This window comes from Pinus tabuliformis, chromosome 5_2, assembly GCF_031772625.1.
Source record: "Pinus tabuliformis cultivar Carrire ecotype Pingquan chromosome 5_2, CPIR1, whole genome shotgun sequence".
NCBI lineage: Eukaryota > Viridiplantae > Streptophyta > Pinopsida > Pinales > Pinaceae > Pinus > Pinus tabuliformis.
In genome coordinates, this window is record NC_142306.1 from 552,970,244 (window position 1) to 552,993,600 (window position 23,357).

General features: G+C 38.0%; 1 protein-coding gene across 1 annotated transcript in view; it reads left to right on the forward strand.

The window, feature by feature from the left end:
• The window catches only part of LOC149160146 (acyl-coenzyme A oxidase 3, peroxisomal-like), an 80,417-nt gene that overhangs the window by 14,703 nt on the left and 42,357 nt on the right, over positions 1–23,357 (forward strand). Inside the window, exon 2 of the mRNA XM_089436638.1 lies at positions 4,879–5,218. Within this exon, the coding sequence (XP_089292764.1) occupies positions 4,879–5,218 (340 nt within the window). The remainder of the gene's footprint in view (positions 1–4,878; positions 5,219–23,357) is intronic.

The following is a 23,357-nucleotide window of genomic DNA, read 5'->3' on the forward strand; positions in this document are numbered from 1 at the left end:
ATGATCATCCAAACCCATATCCACTTGGATGGGTAAATAAGGATGCAAAGCCGAAGGTATCAAAACAATGTAAAATTAGATTTGCTATCAGTGCTAATTTTATAATTTTATTGATGAAGTAGATCTAGAGGTGGTTCCCCTTGATGTATGTGGAATCGTGTTTGGGAGTCCATACATGTACATGCGTGATGCAATATTCATGAGGAGATCCAACCTGTACAGGCTTGTCAATGATGGAAAATCATTTATCATCAACGCGCACAAAGGCAAGTAAAAAATTTCATTGATAAGTGCCAACCAAGCCAAGAAATTGACCAGTTCCACTAAAAAGTATGTTTTATTGTTTTTAAGAGAAAGTCAGTCTGTAGAGGAGTCAATAAGAGGCAAGGCATCCCTGGAGGGGTGTACTAAAAAACAGAAACAAAAATTGGAGGAGTTGTTACAGGCATACAGGGATGTGTTCCAAGAGCCTAAAGAGTTACCACCTAAGAGAGAAGTGGAGCACGAGATCCAGCTATTGTTGGACTCCCCATTGCCAAATATTGGGTTGTACAAGCAATATGTTATAGAAGCAAGTGAGGTGAAGAAACAATTGTAGCAACTGCTGGAACAGGGTGTCATTCAACGAGTACATCACCATGTGGGTCACCCATCATGATTCTGCCAAAGAAGGATGGGACTTGGCAGATGTTTATATATTACAGGACGTTCAACAAAATAACACTCTAGAACTTGCTAGATCAGTTGCAGCAGGCAAAGTACTTCATCAAGTTGGACTTGAAGCCTGGATATCACCAGGTTCGAGTTAAAGAAAAAGACACCTGGAAGACTGGCTTCAAAACTAGACAAGGTTTGTATGAGTGGTTAGTTTTGCCATTTGGCCTATGTAATGCAGTGATTACATTGATAGGGGAGGCAGTGATTAGATTGATTGATCAGTTGTAATTCTGTGATAAAAAGGAAGTTTCTCCCTTGTTGTAATTCCCAGAAGAAAATCCTTTGCTGCGGAAGAATAATAAAATACACACAGTGTTGCAGGGTTTCCCAAGAGTTGGGGTTTCCTAGGTATATCTTGTGTTCTATGGTTTGATGTGTTTGTCTTCTGATTTTTTTTCCATTGTGCATATTAAGTTAGAAAAGTCAGTGTATTTGTGATTTAAGTTTCCAGAATATCAGTGGTTTATGTTTCTCGGTTTTTATACTTAGAAGATTGTGAATCAGTTTAGTGGGTTTTAAGGAAATCTAACATACACCTTAGGTATACCTCTCTTCACAGTGAATTTATCAACTGTACAACTGCCAGGTTTTATGTTGATTTGATGGAAATTCTGTTTATGTTTGTAATTGATTTACGTTTCCAACTTTCCACTATTTATTGTTTCCAGCTATTGTGTGGTTGTTGCAATATTCAGAAATTAATTTCTGAGTTATTTAATTAACAGAATATTAGGATAGTAGTGAACTAGGGTTGGGAAAATTTACACAAATAAATGTGAAACTTGCTGTTTTTGCATATCTTGTAGCTGCTGTTTTTTCCCTGAATATATTTACTGTGCTGTTTATGTCAATTTCTAACACTGAATCAGCAATATGACAGTGCTGGAAGGCATGCTATCAAGGCAAGCCTCCTCAAACAGGAAGAATATGCTGATCTGTGCTAATTTTAACACTGTTTACAAGCATACAGAACTGATATCCTGCTGTTTTCAGTTGTGAATTCAGCTGATCTCTGGCATGAGTGTACTTTTCTTGCCAAAGATGACTCTAGAATCTAAATCCTCATGCCCACGGATTCTCCTTGAAGATAAGGTTCCAATAACATCTCACATGCTAATATTGGCCAAGGGAATATAACTCAGCTCATGCTAATTTTAATGAGGGAAGTTGACTTGGGTTTCCTATTTAGCAAGTTTAACAAGAGTCATTTTTATTTGAGGCTTTTTTTGCATGCAAAGATTGGAAAAGAATAGTTCCTTGAGGCTTTTTGCTTCACAGAATTAGCAAATTTTGCTAATTACACCAAGCAGCTGCCTAGTTTGGAAAGAAACCAAGTGTGGCTACGTCATCAAATTAGAGTTTTGTGCTTGATAAACTTCTCATGAATGCTAATTATGCAAAGGGGTCAAATTAGGGTTTGAAATGGACAAAAGTAACAAATGGAATCAAGGTTTTGAGAACTAAGACTGAGCAAGAATGACCACTACACAGCCATTCAGATTAGGATTTTGGATTAACAAAAGTGGCAAGTTGACTTAGGGTTTTGGCATGAAATAAATTTAGAAGCTCATATAAATGGAAGCCCACCAACTAGTCGCCACATGTCACATTGGGTGAACAATCCATTTGCTCAATGCTGCACTTTATTCATCATTCTTCACCCATTCGAATCCTTGAACCACTCCGCCATCGTACACTTGGAACCATGACATCACAACTTGTACCTATCACAAATAGAAGCTGCTAATAATAGACATGCTAAAAAGGTTGTCTAACTCTGAAAAGGAAAATAAATTGAAGAAAAAGTAGGAAAGACTAAAAATGAAGGTAACATTAGCTAGATTGTTGCCAAACATCACAAGTCTAAAAATATAAGGCTATCACTTTTTTTACATGAATTACAAAACAGAATAAATTTTCCAAAAACGGAATTACTTTTTGAAAATACTTTCGAAAATATCTCAAACTACTCACATGTTCACACTGACATATGCGAAAGTTCCCGTCCGAGCTATAATCCTCAACAACAAACTGAACTTTGGAAAGGGAACATGGGCAGCACAAATAGTCTTAGAAAAATGCAATAGACATTATGGTAACCCGGGCTCACTCAAGACCATCTTGCTTTCAGTCGTTCAGCATTGTTTCACTTCCTCAACCTCCTAGTTCCTTAGTATCTGCTGTTTTTTCTGTGTCCTTCAACGTTCTCTCATGGACTTGTTGATTTGCAAGTGACAAAGACTTGATGCCTAAGGATTGAGGCTGCATGATGGAGAAACTGTTGGAGCACAAATTCAAATTTATTTGGACAAAGAAGAATGTTTTGTAATGATTACATTTGTCTCAAGGCTGAATCACCTCATTTGTTGTCTGCTCCCATTTTCTGGCAACAGGCTCAAGTATTGGGAAAGGAAGCAGTGGTGGCTTCCCTGCTGTGGGGAAGTCTAGATCCCCTCAGTACTGGAACTTCTCACAAAGGGACTGCTGGAAATGAGTCAAAGGGCAATAGCTTCTAGAAGATCACTTATTCTGGATGGAATACTGGTTCTATCTTAATCGGGTTGCTGTTGTCTATGAGATACGTCTTACTTTTAAATTTTAATACATGGATAATTTTAAACATTAGAATTTTATCTATATGCAAAGGTTGTATCTGTTACTGGCTATACCTTAGGTCATAACTTTGTATATATAAGTACAATATCTAGAAGGGGTTCTGTGTTGATCTGTCATGTTCCAGCATGACTTCTGAGTTCTAACTAGCTTAGGGCTCTGATAAATAATTGTTGGTCTATTTTTTGTTCAGGTAGTCAGTGGTGATTGATTGTACTTGACCCTATACTCTGTTATCTTCACTGAAAAAAATAAGTTGAAAGTCAGTGTGAATATACAAATAAGCCAGACTAATTATTGCATTGCCCTTGATTTGTCTATCATTGTGAAATTAGCTTATTACTAATCCTATTTTTAAATATTGAATGATTCTGCCTCTGGGAAAGTATCCCTATGACATAATTATCATTGTCTTATAATCAAATGAGTTGCAAATAGGCTGTACCTGTGTAATTGAACATTCCTTAAACTTCTACCTGATTCTCTGAATTGATTATGCTTTTTTGGGCCCTTTCATCAGAGCGTGATCAATAAGTGAAGGCAATAGGCTTCACTTTCTCATCCATAGCTTAAGTCAAAGGCAAGAGTTGGTGCTATTTACTTTCTTACCCATGCATCCACACATGCCCCTCCATTGATAGTGCCTCTTGGAATATTTGCATTTTACAATTCCCCCTAAATGGATTCCCTTGATTTTTCTGCCAGTGCAGAATGGTCCTATGGCAATCCTATTTTGTAAATATTGAAAGGATCTGCCTCTGAGATAGTCTCTCTAAGACATAATTATCACTTTCTTATATCGAAATGATCTGCCACTAAGGTGCAGTTGTGCAAATGAACCATTCCTTAAAATTCCATCTGATTTTTTGACTTAGTTGTGTTTGTTTTTGGACTGAGTCTCAGTGTTTGATCAAGCAGTGAAGGCAGCAGACTTCCACCTTTCTAATCCATAGTTCAATTCAAAGGGAAACCTTGGAGTTTTTGGCTTTCTCAGTCATTCATATAACTTCCAAACATACCCTTCCACCGATAGTTCCTCTGGGAATGTATTCATCATGCAATTCCCCCTAAAATTTAGGGGTCTTGCCTCCAGATAGTTTTCTCGGGAGAGAGGGGAGACGAGATCAAAATTTCTTCGGGCAAATATCATATAGTTTAAATGCTCTAAATGTGCTTTAAAATAGTTCTTCATTTTACAAACAGTTACTCTGTGTATCTTTAAATATTCTTGGCAAAAGATGCTTTGAAACATAAAAAATCTTTTTACTTTATTTCAGATAGTTATGTTGTTTTTACATTAATGAAATAACTCTACAAAATGCATCCTGGGATGCCAGTCTAATCTCTGCATCTTGTTATTCTAGTTAGTCTTCTTTTGATATTTCTGAGGACAGACACAATTCTCCCATAGAATTGGCAATTTTTTAACATGTAGGATGTAGCAGCTATATTAATGAAACTAACCATTGTATCCACCTATTAAATGTAAATTACTCTGAGCTGTTGTCCTTATCTTGTAATGATGCATTCATCTTCATTTTTGTCCAGGGAAACCCACTTTTGACGTTGGTGCTATGAGAGAATTGATTGATGGTCCTAATGTTGAAGTTCGGGATTGGTTATTCAACTTGATGGTTAATAGTGATCTCTTTTGTCCAAAGAGAAGAGGTGGACAATTATATGTTCTTCCAGATTACAATACGCCAATGGAGCATCAACGTGAAATGACCATGAAGAGAATACTCTACCTTCTAGACAAGGGCGTTTTTAAAGGTTGGCTGACAAAATCCAGTTTAGAGACTGAAGTAAGGAGTTCAATAATGCATGAATGCTTGGGACTATATGACCATTCACTGGGAATAAAGCTTGGTGTGCACTTCAATTTATGGTAAGGAGTGCGAAGATAGTTGCTTTCTGGTTTCTGTCTGACCTATTGCTCTCAATAAGAGATGGATGAAAAGTAAATTTCACTTACCTTTATGCTTGCTAAGTTTCGAAGTATCAGAAATACTTCTCACACATTAAAACATATCAATCCCATTTCTCTCTTCTTTTTTTTCATTTTTTTCAAGTGTAGTTTAAACAGGTTAAATTAATATTGTAAACTTGTGCCTTTGTGATAGTACATGTTGGTGGGATAATTTAAGAAACTGTGCAATTTGATTGGAGTGATAGTTCGCTTTTGTGACTAGTTATGTACTGCATGTAATCTAAGAAATTTACTACTAGTTACATTATTCATCAATGCACATTGCAAACCTGTAGACTTTATGGCATATGCTCTGCCTTCTTATGCCCACAACTGCCACCAATAGTCATGATTACTACTGTTAAGTCCTTCCAAGTGATCCATAAGGCAATACAATTTTATTGAAGTTATAGGGAAAGCATGAATATTTATGGGATTTTAATTTAGGTTAATATTCCTAGGCTTATGCATGCATCAATCCACTGGTTTTGTGCTATAGAGTAGCCAATCTATTGATTCTATCGTATCCTATTGATTGAATATAAGACCAAGTAGTAGGGATCGAGTCTAGGGATGCATCCAATCCTACCAACCAATAGTTTGTTTTTTAAGCATTGACTACAACACCTGACGCAAAGCAAAAGGTGTGTAGACAAGCAAGGGCCCCATCTATAGAGGTTTTTTCTACCCTAACTGAGAGGAAAGATTCATCAAAAAAGTGGTTGCTAACCATCTTGAAACCATCTAGGAGAAGAATACCACGAATTCGAAAATACAGGAAACCTCCAACAGGTAACCCAGAGCCTCTATAGTCAAGGCATACGAATACAGGGCCAAATGACATCACTGATGGATAGAATGGTGTAGGGAGATCTGAGGAGACAAGGGGTTGTTGGTAGAGACAAAGGCTAAATCATTGGTGATAGAGTGTTCACCATGGCAACATATTGGAATCAACATCTCTGAAATAAAAGACTAGTCAACCTGATCATATGCTTTGTTGAAATCAGTTTTCAAGATAAGAGGTTGTTGCCCAATCTCCCTCACCCACTCCATGGTCTCCTTGGCAGAAACCACAATGTCAAGAATAGATCTCCCCTGAACAAATCCTGTCTGCTCTTGACAAGCCACATACTTAGCGACCTAGTGGATCTGCAATGCCAAAGCCATAATTTTATAAGCAAGAATGAGTGAGTTGATAGGCTGTTAGCCGCCAATGGAATTTCTAGTTGCATTATTGGGGATAAGCTTGATCAACCCCCAGTTTAGAAACTCAAAAGGTTGGCTAGAGGCAAACAATTTACATGATAAAATGATGAAATAATCACCAATAGGTTCCTAGATGATTTTGAAGAAGTCACAAGGAAGCCCATCAATGCCTAGGGATTTGCCATTTTGCATGGAAGACAATGCAACAAAGAGCTCTTCCTTCAAAAATTCTTTGTCCAACCTATCCCTATCACGACAAGAAACCTTGTGGGGAACTGTTCTAATACCAGCCAGATTTATTTTCTCACGACAATTTGTTGCATCCCCAACAATTTTTTTATTTACCCTAATAAATACCGAATCACCGAAAAATAAAATCACTGGTATTTTAATTTCTAGAATTAAATATATGCAGCGGAAATGAACCAGAGAGATCAATTGCATGTTGCAAAAATAAATCACCCACAACAATTCTCCGTCATTTAATTATCTAGAAAATTTGGGTTTTTCGACCCACAGAGATATAAGGAAAAATACAAAACTAGAACCTATAACACGACTCCATCAGAATGAATTCAACCCAAGGAACTCGGCCTCTAGGAAGCCTCCAAATGAAATCAGCCTAGAGAAATTGGCTCAAGTACTCAACCAGCAACTCGACCTATGCCCTTTGTTAGATTTTGTAGCTCGAACAAGTGTTCTAGTCTCAGGAGGTGTCAATCAGACTAAGAGTACAAGAGAATTAATTATCTCTAAGCCCAATTTATTTTTCTAAGAGAAAATGTCTTAATTAGATTATTAACCATTTTTTAATTATTTTCCTAAGTTTAACTTACGAAAACAGGTTAATTAATCAATATTAATTGAGACAAGTCAATTTCTCTCTAGTGACTTGTAGAAAAAGCGTTTGGTGGAGGCAAGATGATCTTAGCCATTGATCGGGATTAGATCTTGGTCGTTGATTTCTCAACAAGAGATTATAAGAGGAAGTTGATGGGCATCTTGGAGATCATAGCAAATAAGCAAGGGTGGTGCAATGATAGCGTGGAGTGACACCAACAAAGGGTTCAACAATGATTGAGAAGGGATTTGTCAAAGAAATTTCTTCACAGTGATTTCCAGTTTCTGAGATACAGAAGGGGGCTGAGCTTGCCAGTGCGAGTTGCTAGTTTGCCAGTGCGAGTTGCCAGTTTCCTAGTGCGAGTTAGCTGAGGTCTATATCGTGTTGCCAGTTGATAGAGTGATTTGCTGGAGGTAGTGCGCGTGGCCTGTGTGAGTTGCAGAATAACTTGCCAGAATGAGTTTTTAGAGGCAGTGCGAGTTGTCGAAATGGACAATGCACATTTCCAATTAGCCAGTGTTATTGAAATTCGTTTGTAAACTAGAATTTCTGAACATGATAATTACTTGTGATTGATATATAAATTTTCTCTTAGCATTTACTTCATTTAGTTATGTCATCAAGCAATTACACATTAACAATTTAGCCATTCAAATAGAGATCATAGTGCACAAGAGACAAGAGACACCAAAAATTAGGCTAGAGGCTAGGGAAAAACCCACAAGGGGAAAACCCATCAATCCTTTCCTTATAGAATCTTTGTCATCAAGAGAAATTCAAGTCAAACTAACTAGTGATCCAAGTGCCAAGTCAACCCTCCAAACTTTGCCATGTTTTTGTCAACCAATTTGTTTATACATGCCTATCTTTAGAAGCCATATCATAGAGATAGAAAGCCTCAGAAACTTCGCATAAATTCAGAAATGCAGTGCCATAGATAGCTTGGATATGACAGGAGTGAAGTGCTATTGAAAGCTCAAATAGGAAAGAAGTACAGTGGCATATGTCACAATGAGATAGGGGCCATAACAAGCTCACATCATTACAGGAAAAGGTGCCATAGGAACTTGCATCATCACATAGAAAGGTGCCATAGGAACTCACATCCATAACAGAGAAAGTTGCCACAGGAACTCACATCATAACAGAGAACTATAGCCTCAGAAAATTCATATGTATGCTTAAGAGAATCTCACACTTCTGCCTTAGGAATCTTGTCCTCCTTACCTTAGATCAGATCATCGAAGTGTGTCTTTGATGGAGACGAACTAGCTCTATTGATAGTTTGTTCATGCGAAGGGACACAACTATTGGGCAAGCCAACGTGTTTTCTGAATGGTCGACTTGGTCTACTTGGACATATAAATAATATACTTTTAAAATTCAATTTTCTTTCTTTTAAATTTCCAAATGGGACATGACAAAAGTAATTTTCTTTTGACTGAAATAAATTATTTTTGATCTTTTTACAACATCATACATTATGAAGACTGAACCTAGTTACAATTTCAACACTCCCTCTTAACTAGGGAGGTATTCATAATGACTCATCAGGATTATTTCAAGTTGAAGGCTTCTATAAGAAAGGATCTAGATTGATAAACATCGTTGATGATAACATCATCATACCATCATTGTCAAAATACCAAGGCCTTGACAACTAAGCTCTATCTCTCCACTAGATCAGAGCACAATGTTGGGAGGCATTCAATAGGACACCACACAACCGCCTCTTCGAGGCACATACTCCACCTAGGTTCACCAAAGTATGTCCTGTTACCGCTCAATCTAGCAGGGGTCCTAGGAGGGGTTCCAAAGGGGCCGCTACTAAACCAAGTGGCAACAATGGGACAAGGACCCACTGTCACCTTAGTCGATGTCCCTTGCTTTTTATGGACTTTCATCAATGGGAGGAGTCTTGGTATATGGAAAATCACTATGAATGGTATATAGATGATGGAGGGATAGTGATTTCAAGAGCCCATTCATAGGAGAGACTTATGATTGGACTTACTTGCTTAAGAAGCAAGGTATAGGGCTCTCCAAGAAAGGCTTAAGAGGAAGCCTTGATCTAGGGATTAGGGATATTCCTTGATAGGGATGCTCTAGACCTAGGATCCTTAAGGGAAGAGGGTTTTTAAAGTGGACTTGTGAAATATGAATGATGAAGGCGCGGGACCACAAAGAAGCCCAAGTGGACCCAAGTAAGGCTCAGGGTTTCGGGTGAAACTTCAAACAAAAGATCTAGGCCAAACAAGGGAGAAGAAGAGGGTCAAAGAAATTGGAATTGACTTGAGATTTAATGCAATGAACCTAAGGAAGCCACTAACCAAGGAAACCTAGGGGCAAGAATGTAGTTGGAGCTAGGGCTTGGGATAATTCCAAATCTAGCCACGGGAAGTCTTTCAAAATTTGTGAGGGCCTAGAGGACACCCCAATGCAGTTGTAGCCCAACTCGCTCTTGAAATGGATGGCTACAAAGGATTTCGTTTGATGCCCTAGGAGAACTCTAGGGTTAGGGCTTAGAAAGGAGAAGGGGAGGTGAAAAAGATATTCATTAAGGTGATCACCAAGGATAGGATCAGTGCCTAGCCTATTGGGAGAATGGAGTCAATGCACTTTCAAATTTTGGTGTTCCTTTACCCAATCAAGGAGTCCTATAGCAAATTTGCATGGCGCTAAAGGCAACAGCTAGGTTACCAAGGAATTTATACTTCTTGCTGCAATAATTTGATAACTTTTCAAGGCAATTATGGAGGTAATGTACCCCTAGCAACATTCATTCACTATACCTAAACATGTGACATATGCAATTCCCTCACAAGATCAATATTTATCTAACTCGCATTAAATTAAGGAAAAAATTCAAATTTCATGAGCGAAAATTCCATACATTATACATGTATATCATAAAGAGAGAGAAATAGATCATGAAAAACACTTACAAGTATAACGAGTATATCCAATCATCAAATTGAGACAAAATCGAAGCTCCAAGACCAAGAAAGATATTCCAAACATCAAAATGCATCAATGATTCTCCAATTCGTCCTCAAATAGGTATAGCGAAATTCTCAAGAGAGAAAGAGATACAAATCCAAGTGATGATGAGAAATAGAATGATCCTCTCATCAATATATATGATCCTCTAAGGGTTCGATTTGCCTAATTAGGCCTAATGATACCCCTAATAATAAAATAATGTGCAAAATAACATTCCTTGGTGACAAGCCCACCAAGATAGCTCCATAACATGAAAAATAAGCCTCTCAAGAGGGCCAAAATGATAAATAAATAGCTAGGAGGGCCATTGGAAGGCCTAGTGGATTCCAATATGTGCCAATATGAGTGGAAAGACTCCAAAAATAGTGATAAAGGGGGTGGCCCCCTTGATCTCCAAGCAAATGACTCGTGGTACTTCCAAGTGGTTGCGTGGGCACAAAAACATCCTCATGGGTCTCCAAGTAGATCGATTAAGCCTGTATCTCATCTGTAACTTTGTAAGGGTTGGAACAATGATGCAATCCCTTCCTTTTGTTAGAAAATCAGGAAGGCAAAAAGATTTTCTTATTCTTGATAATTACTTGTGATGTTCTTGATTTGTTATTATGATTCTTTATATCTTCTTTCTTCTAGTTCATCAAGCAATTACTAAAGCGAAAGCACATAAAACAATGGACACCAGATGTAGGTACTATGTCAGGGCAAAACCACTCTTGAGAGGAAAACCTAGTCAAAATTCTCTTCCTTTCAATAGTATTCTTTGAGACTCTTCACCCTAGACAAAGACCAAACCTTCCCTCCATACCAAGTCATCCTCCTAGATCTTCGACCTCTCTTCCAACAACTTTGGCTATGTAACAGCTTCCGGCATCAGCAAAACTTGGAAAACTTTGATCTCCCAATCTAGGGCACAAAACAAAGAGAGAGAGGTGCCAAAATTTTGTTTTTCTTCTTCTCCTTAAACTCCACCCAACTCGCACTTCCTTTGGCTTCCCCGCTTCGTACTTTTCACTTCCCAACATCCTTAGAGATATCGAACTTGCTTGAGATGAAGTGCACCAAATGAATTCGTCTTGCTTCTATTTATAGGCTTCAAGGGAGGTTGAATTAATGTCCTTAGGCCGACTTGATGTGGAGGATACATAAATTATATTTGAATCAATACTTAACCTTTTTACATGATTCAAAAGCCCAAGAAGGGTCTATTTAAAAGTACAATGACTCTATTGACTCAGAATAAATCCTAGAAATCCTCAATGGGGACTTTGACTTAAAACATGGTAACCCAAGCATGAAACCCATGCTTCAATAAGTCACAATAATAATAATAAAAAATAACAAGTACATTACAAGATGACTCAAATACATTAAATGGAGACCGAACCTGGTTACATTTTCCAACACTCCCTTAACTAGGGAGGTATTCATCATATGCAGATACAAGGAAGTTCTCAACTATATGAACCATGAAGAAATTTTAGGCACCGCAATGCCATGGACTAGATTCTTGACCAGGGCAATCTATCCATTGGTCTCTCAACAATTTAGGCACCGCAATGCCACGACCTAGATTCCTGACCAGGGCACTCTATCCAGGTGGGACTAAGATGGACTCAAGCTTTCAGCCTTTCTAGGTACCATCAGGCTTACTTCCTAACCACCAACCCAAAGATCCAGGTGTGTATCCAAAAACAAAGCTCTATAATCAACACCACATTTCCAATTTCGAGACCTAGACATCAACACAACGTGCCAGCCAGATGTCCTCCCAGGCAATGCTTCACTCACAAAGCCTCAACACTCCTTGATCCAGTAGCTTAAGGATGACCAATCTCTCCCAATCAAACTGATTAGTAACCGACATGCTATCAAAATCTTCGAGAGATTCACCTGTACAAACACAACCCTAATCAATAATATACTTTTACATGTACATAATCAAATACAAACCTTCGGGGTCTTGATGTGGCTTCTCAACTTTTCATAGTAGGACTATCAACCAAATCTCTGACAGAAGATTCCTCAATCATACACTTTTCTTTACTACTTCTTCATGCAGCAACATATCCTCCGAAATTCATTCTTCGATCAAAACCAAGGTATGACCCCCTTCCTCTCAAACAGGGAGAATCTCTTTATCCAGACTCCCTCTTAATCTTAGTGAGATCTCTTCTATTCAGGCTTCCTCAGGGAGATCAACTTTTTATTTTTTATCAAAGAATCTTTTGTGGCTTCCAACCATTTCATCAGATTTATCATCATCCTCATCATGCTTATCACATCAACGAACATCTTCACCATATTGAAGATTGTGTACTTGCACAACTTAGATAGCAAGTACAACCAAATCTATAAAAGCATGAAGTTAGCCATATCAGAATTACGGAAGCATTTCAACCTTACATATATTAGATACCAAAACAAGAGACACATACTCATCAACATCTTGCTAGGGACTTTGTCATAAACCCTAGACTACTTCATAACAACTTTCATTCCATCTAGGGTTTCAATGTTTCTTTTAAAGGTGTAACATACCCTACTACAACATATAACAAACCCTAGAAACAATTCAAACAAATATAGATTTACAAGGCATCTAACAATTTTTAGAATTCATATATCAGACTTTCCACTAGGGTTTCATACAAATCCTAGATTTCATACAAGAGTATTAATCAATCAAAACCAATCACAACTTAGTCATCAACATGACCAACTTCCACTAGGGTTAGTTGCAATCCCTAGATTTTCAATCAACCATCAATCACAACTAAAACTCAAATTTCAACAATCTTACACGAATCTCAAATTATCATATTGTCATCATTCATCAAATATTTTCACTTCTACTAAGGTTTAACTCCAAAACCCTAGAATTTCATTTTCTCAATCTCAACAATCATTATATAAATAGATCTCAGATTGTTATATCACACATACTAGAGGATTTAACTACTACTAGGGTTTAGCTACAAAACCTTAGATTTCCAGATATCATCATCCTAGAATCTCAGACAATGACTTATATTGAATCTTAAGGCTTATGACCATCAATGACTAGGTCAACACACATATAGAGGAATTCACTATCATGCATAAGCATATCATATGTCGGACAACATTAATACATTAGACATACACTGACCTAGACCAAGCTAGGATATCGACTAAATGGACACATCTATATATACCTAGGGTTTCATTCCTAGGATATAGGTCCAACCAAACCTAAATCTAGGGTTTTATAGCAAAGCAAACCCTACTATTCCAAAAATTTCAAAGGTTCTAGATCTTAGACAAACATCATTCAACCCTAACAAGTTAAGATTTCATGGTCATGCCAAAATCCTAATCATCACATCATCAACAAGAACTTCAAAGAGCATTTCATAATATCCCTAATTAGTTTAGGGTTTCCACATTAGCATACCCTTAGGTTAGGGTTTTCCAGAGAACCTGTCTAAGGTTCTATAAAATCAGTGAAGAATAGGAGTGGGGTAGATACATCAAGTGATGAATCACCCAAAATAAGAATCAATATGATTCACTATAGCTAGACACAACAATGTTAGTAATAGATGTCAAATGAATACGCATTTATTATAAAGAAATCACTGTTTTAAAACATACATTTGTTCCTTGACAAACCTTGTCTTGAGTGGTCCTCTTTCATACTCCTTGAGAATATAGCAAATGTTTTCCTAATCAAGACAATAGAGGGAGAATGGTGATAAGTGTTAATACAATCAAAACTAAATGAGTACATGAAACCAAAAACTGAAAGGAAATGAGATACTTATCATTGGGAGTTGTTGGGGGCGCCCTCCAAAACTTATAAAAACTAATGAAATATTTTTTTCTAAAAACAAGTTAAAACCTATAAATTCTAAAACATAAAAAATATAAAATAGAATATCTAAGACTAAAAGCAAAGGACTTAGTAGTGTAGGTCCCTTATGTTAGATTCTTCGGCTTTGACTTTCTTTGGGTTTCCTTCTCCAACAATGTTGGCTTGATCTCTTTCTCTTTTCTTGTTTCTTGGATTGTCGGGACAGTCACTCCTGTAGTGACCCTTCTTATGACATTGAGAGCATTCTACTTTGGACATGTCTACTTTCTTCCTCAGTCCTTTCGATTTCTTTCCTTTGTGATGAGCAATGTAGGCATTTGATATTCCTTCAGGATTGACAACTAATAAGATCCTTAATTCTTCCTAATTGCAGGCAGTCCATAGTTCTTCAAAAGTGGGAGCTTCCTTCCAACTGTTTAGTCCTGCAGCGAATGCACCCCAAGTAGGTGGCAATCCTAGTAGAGCAGTGCTCACGAGTTATTTGTCTAGAACAATTTCATCAATGGCCAAAAGATCATCCTTGATTCTTGCTATCTTCACAAAGGAGGAGGCCACTGTGTCTTCTTTAGTCATCTTTGTGGTCCTTAACTCATTCTTCAAAGTTCAAACTTGCTACTCAACTAATGTTCGTAATAGTGAATAACTTTGACAAGGTTTCATACATTTCCTGAGCATGATTGATGTTGGCTATAAATGGGATAATGTTGTCCGTTATTCCTTCTACAATTAGAGTCATGGCCACCAATTCTAATTCTCTAAATTTTACTTTGTTAGCATCACTAGAGTCATTTGTAGGCTTCTTTACTTTTCCTTTGACCAAGTCTAGTACCTTGTTCTTTTCAAGGATGAGGTCAATCCTCTTCTTCCAAGACCTGTAGTTTGAGGCTCCTTCAAGTTTGTTCTCTCCCTTGATTGTGTTATACATATTCCTTGAATATAGTATATTCCTTCCTTGAGTTAATCCTTTTTGAATGGTTCCCTAATCAAGTGCTTGAGACTGCCTTTTTCTTCTTTCTTCACCAAAGCTCTAAGACCATGTTAGAAAATCAGAAAGGCAAAAAGATTATCTTATTCTTGATAATTACTTGTGATGTTCTTAATTTGTTATTACGATTCTTTATATCTTCTTTCTTTTAGTTCATCAAGCAATTATCAAAGCAAAAGCACATAAAACAATGGACACCAAATGTAGGCACTATGCTAGGGAAAAACCCCCTCTAGGGGAAAACCTAGTCAAAATTCGCTTTCTTTCAATAGTATTATTTGAGACTCTTCACCCTAGACAAAAACCAAACCTTCCCTCCATATCAAGTTAGCCTCCCAGATCTTCAACCTCTCTTATAGCAACCCCGACTATGTAGCAACTTCTGGCATCAACAAAACTTGGAAGACTTTGATCTCCTAATCAAGGGCATGAAACAGAGAAAGAGAGAGGCACCAAAATTTCGTTTTTCTTCTTCTCCTTAGACTCTGCCCAACTCACACTTCCTTTGGCTTCTCGGCTTTGTACTTCGCACTTCCCAGCTTCCTTAGAGATATCAAACTTGCTTGAGATGAAGTGCACCAAATGAATTTGACTTGCTTCTATTTATAGGCTTCAAGCGAGATCGAATTGATGTCCTTAGGCCGATTTGATCTCTTCTAGGCCGACTTGATGTGGAGGATACATAAATTATATATGACTCAATACTCAACCTTTTTACATGATTCAAAAGCCCAAAAGGGGTTTCTTTAAAAGTACAATGACTCTATTGACTCAGAATAAATCTTAGAAGTCCTCAATGGGGACTTTGACCTAAAACATGGTGACCCAAGCATAAAACCCATGCTTTAATAAGTTACAATAATAATAATAATAATTTTTTCTTTATTCTTTTGACAAGTACATTACAAGATGATTCAAATACATATGAAGACCGAACCTAGTTACATTTTTCAACACCTATGTCTCCCATGGTGAGACACAACACCATCTGGGCCCTGGATCAACTGCCAAGTGTGTGGTGCATGTAGCCAGCTAGGCAAGGTGGTCCAGGTGCATCATCATCATCAAATAGGTGGAACACGAGTGAGCAATGGATGGTACTGAAGGATCCCATGGCATTGTTATCTGCTCTCTGATATAGTGGAGGCCCATGGCTCTCAATGCACAGCCTAAAAATGCTAATATGACCCTCTGGAGGGCTTGGATAGGGAGACCAAACCCCAAGACGAAGACCCACCTGTAATCCTGTATAAGATCCAATGTGTCTCCTCACCTTCCAATACAACAAATCATTAGTGTAATTGAGTAAATGATCTTACAAACCATGGAACCAAGTGGACACTTCATAGTGGCATGCCCTTCCATAATGGGCTTTAGAGTGTATAGGTGTCTCCAAGTTCAAGAGGGAGGTTAATCAAGGACCCTATTAGGTGGTTTCAACCTCTAAGGGAGTGACAGGTCCATGGTACATCCATCAAGTGGCAAGTGTCATGTGATATGATGATGGGATAGTGTGGGGCATCAGGGGAAGGTTCTAAGCCACATGCCATAGTACAAGGGTAGCTAAGATAAGGGGAGCCCACACTTGGGTGTATGAATGCAGGAGGGAGCAATCGTGGTATATGAGTTACCTTGGCCTTTGTTTTTCCACCCTTACCCATATGCCTTTTGCCTTTCATTTATTTTTCTTTTAAAATTGCTCGGTGCTCTAAGGGATGACAACATGATGTGAATGATATAGCAGTGAATACCCCCTTAAGGTTGGGTAGTTCATCACCCACTAGAGGTTGGGACAATCATGGTTTTCTTAATGATGCAGGGTGTGGGTTCATGTTTGGCTTTTGCCCACGTGCTAAATTTGTATGTCCTGACCATCTTTTGCATTTTATGGTACATTTCTTGTTGAAAGTGGCCAAATTATGCGTTTTACATTTTTTTCGCTGCATCAACCTCCAGGGCATCGTTGCAAGCCTGACCCAAAGTGTGGACAAGGGAGGGGAAGTCTAACTCCTTGTGGACCCAGTGGACAAATGTAAACCCGGATGGAAAAAATGTGAAAAGCGGTCATAATGAGTGGAGGGGAGTGTTGTATGTGGTGTCGAGAAGTGGGACCATGCAACCAAAATTGGTTTTTCCCATGTAGTGGCACTCCTAAAGCTAGTAGCCAATAAAGGAGATCCCACGAGACTAAGAGACAAGGTTAACCACCAAATTGGACAAGGGGACAAGAGTACAAACCAAGCCCATTCTTTCCGTCAAATCCTCCCATAATACATTCCCAGAAGTGTCCATGATAAGTAAGAAAAAATACCCAACTACATAATGAAAGCCATACCTTTAGGGTTTGAAGGCCCACCTTCAAACATACGATCATAACAGATGGGCGAGGAATCATAATGGTTGGCTTAGGTGGTAGAGATGGTGGCACATTGAGCTATCTGGTGGCTGCAAGGGGCTGCCGGTTGAGGACCATCTAGAAAAATCCTATGGGTGTCACCCACGGGTGGTGGGTAACATGTCCTCCTCAGGACCATTTCCTAATCCATTGTCACAACACTTGACACGAGGAAATGTTGGTCCGCCAAACCATTCTTATACCAGATCAATGTACTTGACTTATGGTTGTTAGTCTTGGTCACAGTACACGACACATGGAGAATAAGGTGTCCATCCTCACTCCCTCTCAATCTGGGAGGAGATATCCACAAGCCCAAGCTTGTCTCGGAAGTATTCATACTTCTTTTACATCAACTACCTGTTCATCCATGGAAATTTATTGTAGCTTCTCGACTCCTATCTACACCATATTCTTGAATCATAAAGTGCTTTGACCTTCCATGAAAAAGTAGGTTCTTTGACAATCTTTGTAGGATATTACAATCGAATCGAGCACGTTGTCAAATAGTCCATCAAACATTTAATGGAGCCAAACTACTTCACAACTAATTGTACAAACTGCCATATCTTCTGCCTCCACAATGCAACCGAATCATGCTTCATGCTCTTCCAATAAATGATACCAGATCTCCACCATTAGTGGTATCTCTACTCAGCATCAACACTGCCAACCCAATCGATGTATCCTCAAGTCCCAAGTTGTAGTGTAAGATCCTTCATGTCAAATTTTTCTTCCAAGTCCCTTTGAAATCAATATTTCTTCTTTTGATTCATGTGTCCTTCTTTCCCAAAATACGAGGTCTTCGAAAAGCATACATCTTAGTTTTGATGATCTTAGGAGACATTTGATGCAAGAGAACTTTGAAATGGACATAAATATATGCCTAGCTTTTGAAATATGATAGCAAAATACCTAAAGGAAGATCTAATTAGGGACTTGACCAAGCTCCTTCTTGACCAGGGACTTGTTTCTAGTAGTCCTTTAGGTGGAGATCATGGGACCAATAGCTGTTTGTAGGACTTCCTCCTTCAGTGTTATGAATTTCTTCTTTGTTATGGAGCCTATATTTCTCGGGACTTTTTCGTAGGGCACAAACCATCCATCACTTTCATTCATGAATCTTGTCAGTGATGTCATCCTTCTTTTCATCGGAAAGTGATTCATTAGCCCATATCTGGCCTTCCTTCATGCCTTGCTACCTTCTTCATGTCGTGTTTCCTTCAGGATCTTTCATCCTACCACATGAGCATCAGTTGTAGCTGAGATCTACAACTCTTCCCTTGGCAACCGGCATTAGCCCATCCATATATCGTTCAAAAATAGAAAATGAACATTAAATCAAGATTACCTTTGTGATGGTCTTTCATCATGACATCTCCTTGTTTGCATCAACATCCTACATATATATATATATATATATATATATATATATATATTAACACATCTCCAAAAGTATATACAATGTCAAGGGTCTCTTTCTTTTTCAGACTTTATCAAGATCTTCATATCTTTCCTATGGAGATACTGTAGTCAAATCTTTTAGTCCTTGGATGTTGATTGCCTTCTCCATAGTTGCATTTTTCGTGATCTCGTCCTTTCTTTATTCACACATTTCTTCCTAGGAACTTCAATCATAGTTCCTTCAACATTGTCAGCCGCCTCATATTTCATATGAGGACGTATTATGTTGATTTCATCTAGTCAATGTGTGAATCATGCCTTCATGCATCCTTCCAAAGGAGGAGATCCTTTCTTTTGGTCATGCTCTTGAGGTAGAGCATTCTTCCATGTTACATGCAACTATATGACATGACTTAATTTTATCAAATACATGCATACATACCTCATTTTCTTCCTTTAGGTCATCTAGGATTCCTTTGGTAGCTTCCTTGATTTAAAGGGCTTCAATCACCTTGACATGCTTTGCTTATTATGACATCATACCATTATTCCATGAATCCCATACAAGGTGGAATTCTCAGCGAGACACTTGCTTCTTTCATTAGGTGAACCTTCCAATGAAGTTTCCAACGAAGATCCTGATCATCCTTATCCAGCAAATGCTCCTCTTGAACGATGTAGAATGAGCTTTATACTAGATGACTTCCTTTTTCTCATAAGTACTACTTATGCTTCTAATGAGGTTACTAAGAGCTACATCCTTCTATAGGTGATTGCCATAGATTTCTATATCAGTCATCTTTCATGCTTCTCTATGATGATGTCACAAGCTCTTGCTTTCAATTATATGCTTCAATGATGCCATGATGCATCCTATCATGTTTCTTAGTGATTCCTATCATGGTAGCCATACAACAAAAATCTTGAAAATAGAAACTTGAAAAGAACTAGGTGAGGAAGACTATCTCAATCATAGTAGAGCTATTTTACTTCCTCCTTCTTGGATTTCTTCTTTTCAACTTCCTCCACTTCTTCAGTGATATGGGCTTCTTCTCTTCCTCTTTGTTGTTGTCCTTCTTGAGTTTAGGACAATCTCTCTTGTAGTGCCCATATTCTTGACATCCATAGCATTGAAATTTTGCCATATTCTTCTTTCTTTTCTGAGGACCAAATTTCCCAAACTTCCCTTTTCTTTTGCCATAACAACATATGCTTGAATTTGCTTATTTGATCCTACATCAGATTGCTTCAACCTGGTTTCTTCAATTTTGCATAGTGACCATAGATCTTTGAATGGAGTAGCTTCTTTCTTTCCGTAAATGCTTGATGTAAAGTTACCCCATTCCTCTGGTAGTGCATTTAGTACTATAGTAGTCATCTCCTTGTTAGACATCATTTCTCCTAGATCTTGTAGTTGGTCCCTTGTTTTTGACACCCTCATAAAGAATGAGGCTATTTCTTCTTCTTTTGATATCTTCATCTTGTAGAGCTCTTGTCTTAATTAGATTACTTCTCCTGCATTGCTTATGGAGAACAATTCTACAAGTTATCATATATTTCTTTTGATGTTTCTGGTTTAGATACATAGGGAATGAGGGGATTCTTGATGGATTCTATGAGAATCCTTTGAACCCTTACTTACCCTTTCATATACCTTGCAAGTGCTTGAGCATCTTCCTTTGGAGGTTTGGTGATTGAGCCTTTAACATGTTAATCTCATTTTCTATGAGGTTCAGATTTGATCTTTTCTTCCATGCAAGAAAGTTTGAAGCCCCAACCCGTTTGTTGCTTTCTTTTCAAAAAGACATTTTGACAAATTCAAATGTAGACATAAATATACTTACTTGTGAAGATGCTCCTTCAACCTGCCGCCTTCTTGAATTTGATGATGATATAGATAATAGAAAACTTCTTCTTGACGAAGACGATTTTCTTCAAAAGTGATCCTTGACTCCGAAGAGAGGGAGATCACCTTGAATCCTTTGATGATGCCAACAACTCCTTTCTTCTTGCTTTCCTTGGATGAGTATACTCCGAGATGCTTTTGATTTGACGATTTCTTCAATTTGAGTGGAGGTGGGGTCTTTTGAGGTCATCTTCCTTGTGATGATGATTTGAGCGAGGATCACAAGAATGCTTTAAATTTGGACTTCTTTGATCGATGATGATGTAGTCCTTGTCTTCAAATTGCCTTGGAGATGAGAGTGTCTTCTTGATTCTTTGATGCCCTTGATATCCTTCTAGAAACTTGGTCCTTGAGTGCTTGAGTGTCCCTTATTGAGCTACCCTTCCTTGACTTGTCACCTTAGCTCTGAAGCCATGTTGAGAAATCTAGGACAAAAATATGAGATGATTTCTCTAGCAATGATAACTACTTGTGAAGACCTTTTACTTTTCTTAATTATGTTTTTCTTTACTTGATTATTATTATGTGTTCTTCTTCATCAACCATCTACCAAACCATAAAAAAAAATGAGACAAAGGACATAAGATATAAGCTATTCGCTAGGGCCAAAACCTCTCCAAGCTTGAGAGGAAAACCCACCAAATTCTTTTTCTTATAGAATCGTCAGTTGATGAATTCGAATACCAAGACCCTTGACTAACAACCCCTCCAAGACTAAGTCAACCCTTACTTGTAGATGTTGCAACTTCTCCTTCTTTCTTCACCCTTGATCCTGCAACTCAAGTCTGAAGTTCTCGGCCTCTATCTCTACAATTTTTGGCTACTTGTAGATGACTGCAATTTCCAACTTGTGACCGAATTAGGGCTACTTAAGCCCTCCTTCTCCTTTGCTTGATTAGGGTTGGCTTCTTTATGAATTCGACTTTCAATATGGATCTCTTTCTTGCCTTGATTCGACCCTCCTATGATGACCGTAATTTGGTCTTATTGCAGAGATACAAACCCTGATCTTTTCACACTTGTGAACAGAAAGTTGCCCAAAACAAATCTACAATTGCTTCGCTCTTTCTTCCACCTTGATCTTCTCTTCTTTGCTTGAATGAGAGGCTTCTTCTTCGTCCTTGTACTTGAACTACTTGTGTGTGAGATGTTGTATCTTGAATGAGGCCGAGCATCCTATATATAGACTTCTTCCTCATGCTTGTAGGCCGACTTGACTTGATCCTAGACCGACATGTTAACTTGGAGTAGGCTTATTGCTTCATTTGAAGGCCGACTTGCTAGAAGTGCTTGGACTTGGTCTTGGAGGGTCTTTTGACTCTTACAATGACTTAAATACATATGTAACATGCCCAAGAAGGGTCTCTTATACATGACAAAGACTCAATTGACTTTATGACTTAATGACCAATCCTAATAGCTCACAATGGGAGCTTCATCTATAAAAATAAAATTCCTTGAGCATGAAAACCATGTCTCAAGCTAAGTCACCTGACACGAGGATTCGAGATTCGTAGGATTCGGGATTCGTGGTGTCGGATTCGGACACTGTGACCCCCCGGAACAGGACACGTAGGATTCGTTATATATTATTTTATTAAATATATATATATATATATTAAAAATTAGATATTTCTTACACAAATTATAATTAATGATACAAATTTATTATTTCAAATATAGATCTTTATCTATAGCTATTAGCATGCATAGTGCATACAAAATTCAAATACATGTCAATCTATTATCTATTTCTTATGCCTGGCCCTCTTGCCACCATGAGAAATGTCTAATTTTTTAGACTTGTTGGAAAATCAGGATCTTTGTCATTAATATCACCCTCTAAGCATTAATATCCAGAGGTATCTTTGTCATTACCTCTGTATCTGTATAGGGACCTTTGTCATTAATATCACCCTTTAAGCATTAACATAAGATAGAACAAGCATAACATGTCAAGTCAAGATGTTGTTTGAGTGATGCGTACATTTTTACGAGGTCATGATACAAGAGTTCGACAACCAATGTCACTAACATCAAGGTACATAGAGGGATTGGTGCTCTTGATTAAATACGAGTTCCATACCCTAATACATGACAAAATTCAATGGAAACATTGCAATCCCCCAATCCTAAAATCCTGAAAAACTGATAAGTCTACTGGATTTTGATTGAAATCTAAAATTCGACTTTCTCCATATGAAATCCAATGAGGCCGGAACCACTCTCAAACATCCTGAGTCATTTCATGGTAATGTTAAAAATTTAAGTAAAAGGATGAAAATGAAGATTAAGGCATATCAATACTAGGGCCTAGACTTGATCATTAAGCTGCCAAAACGCTTGCCAAATGAAAATATGCGTGGCTGTAATGACCAAATGCGGCCTTTTCATACCCGCGCAGGTCACTTTTGCCGCCTAACAAGTCCAGGAAAACAGGACACGCTGCCAAAATTGTGACA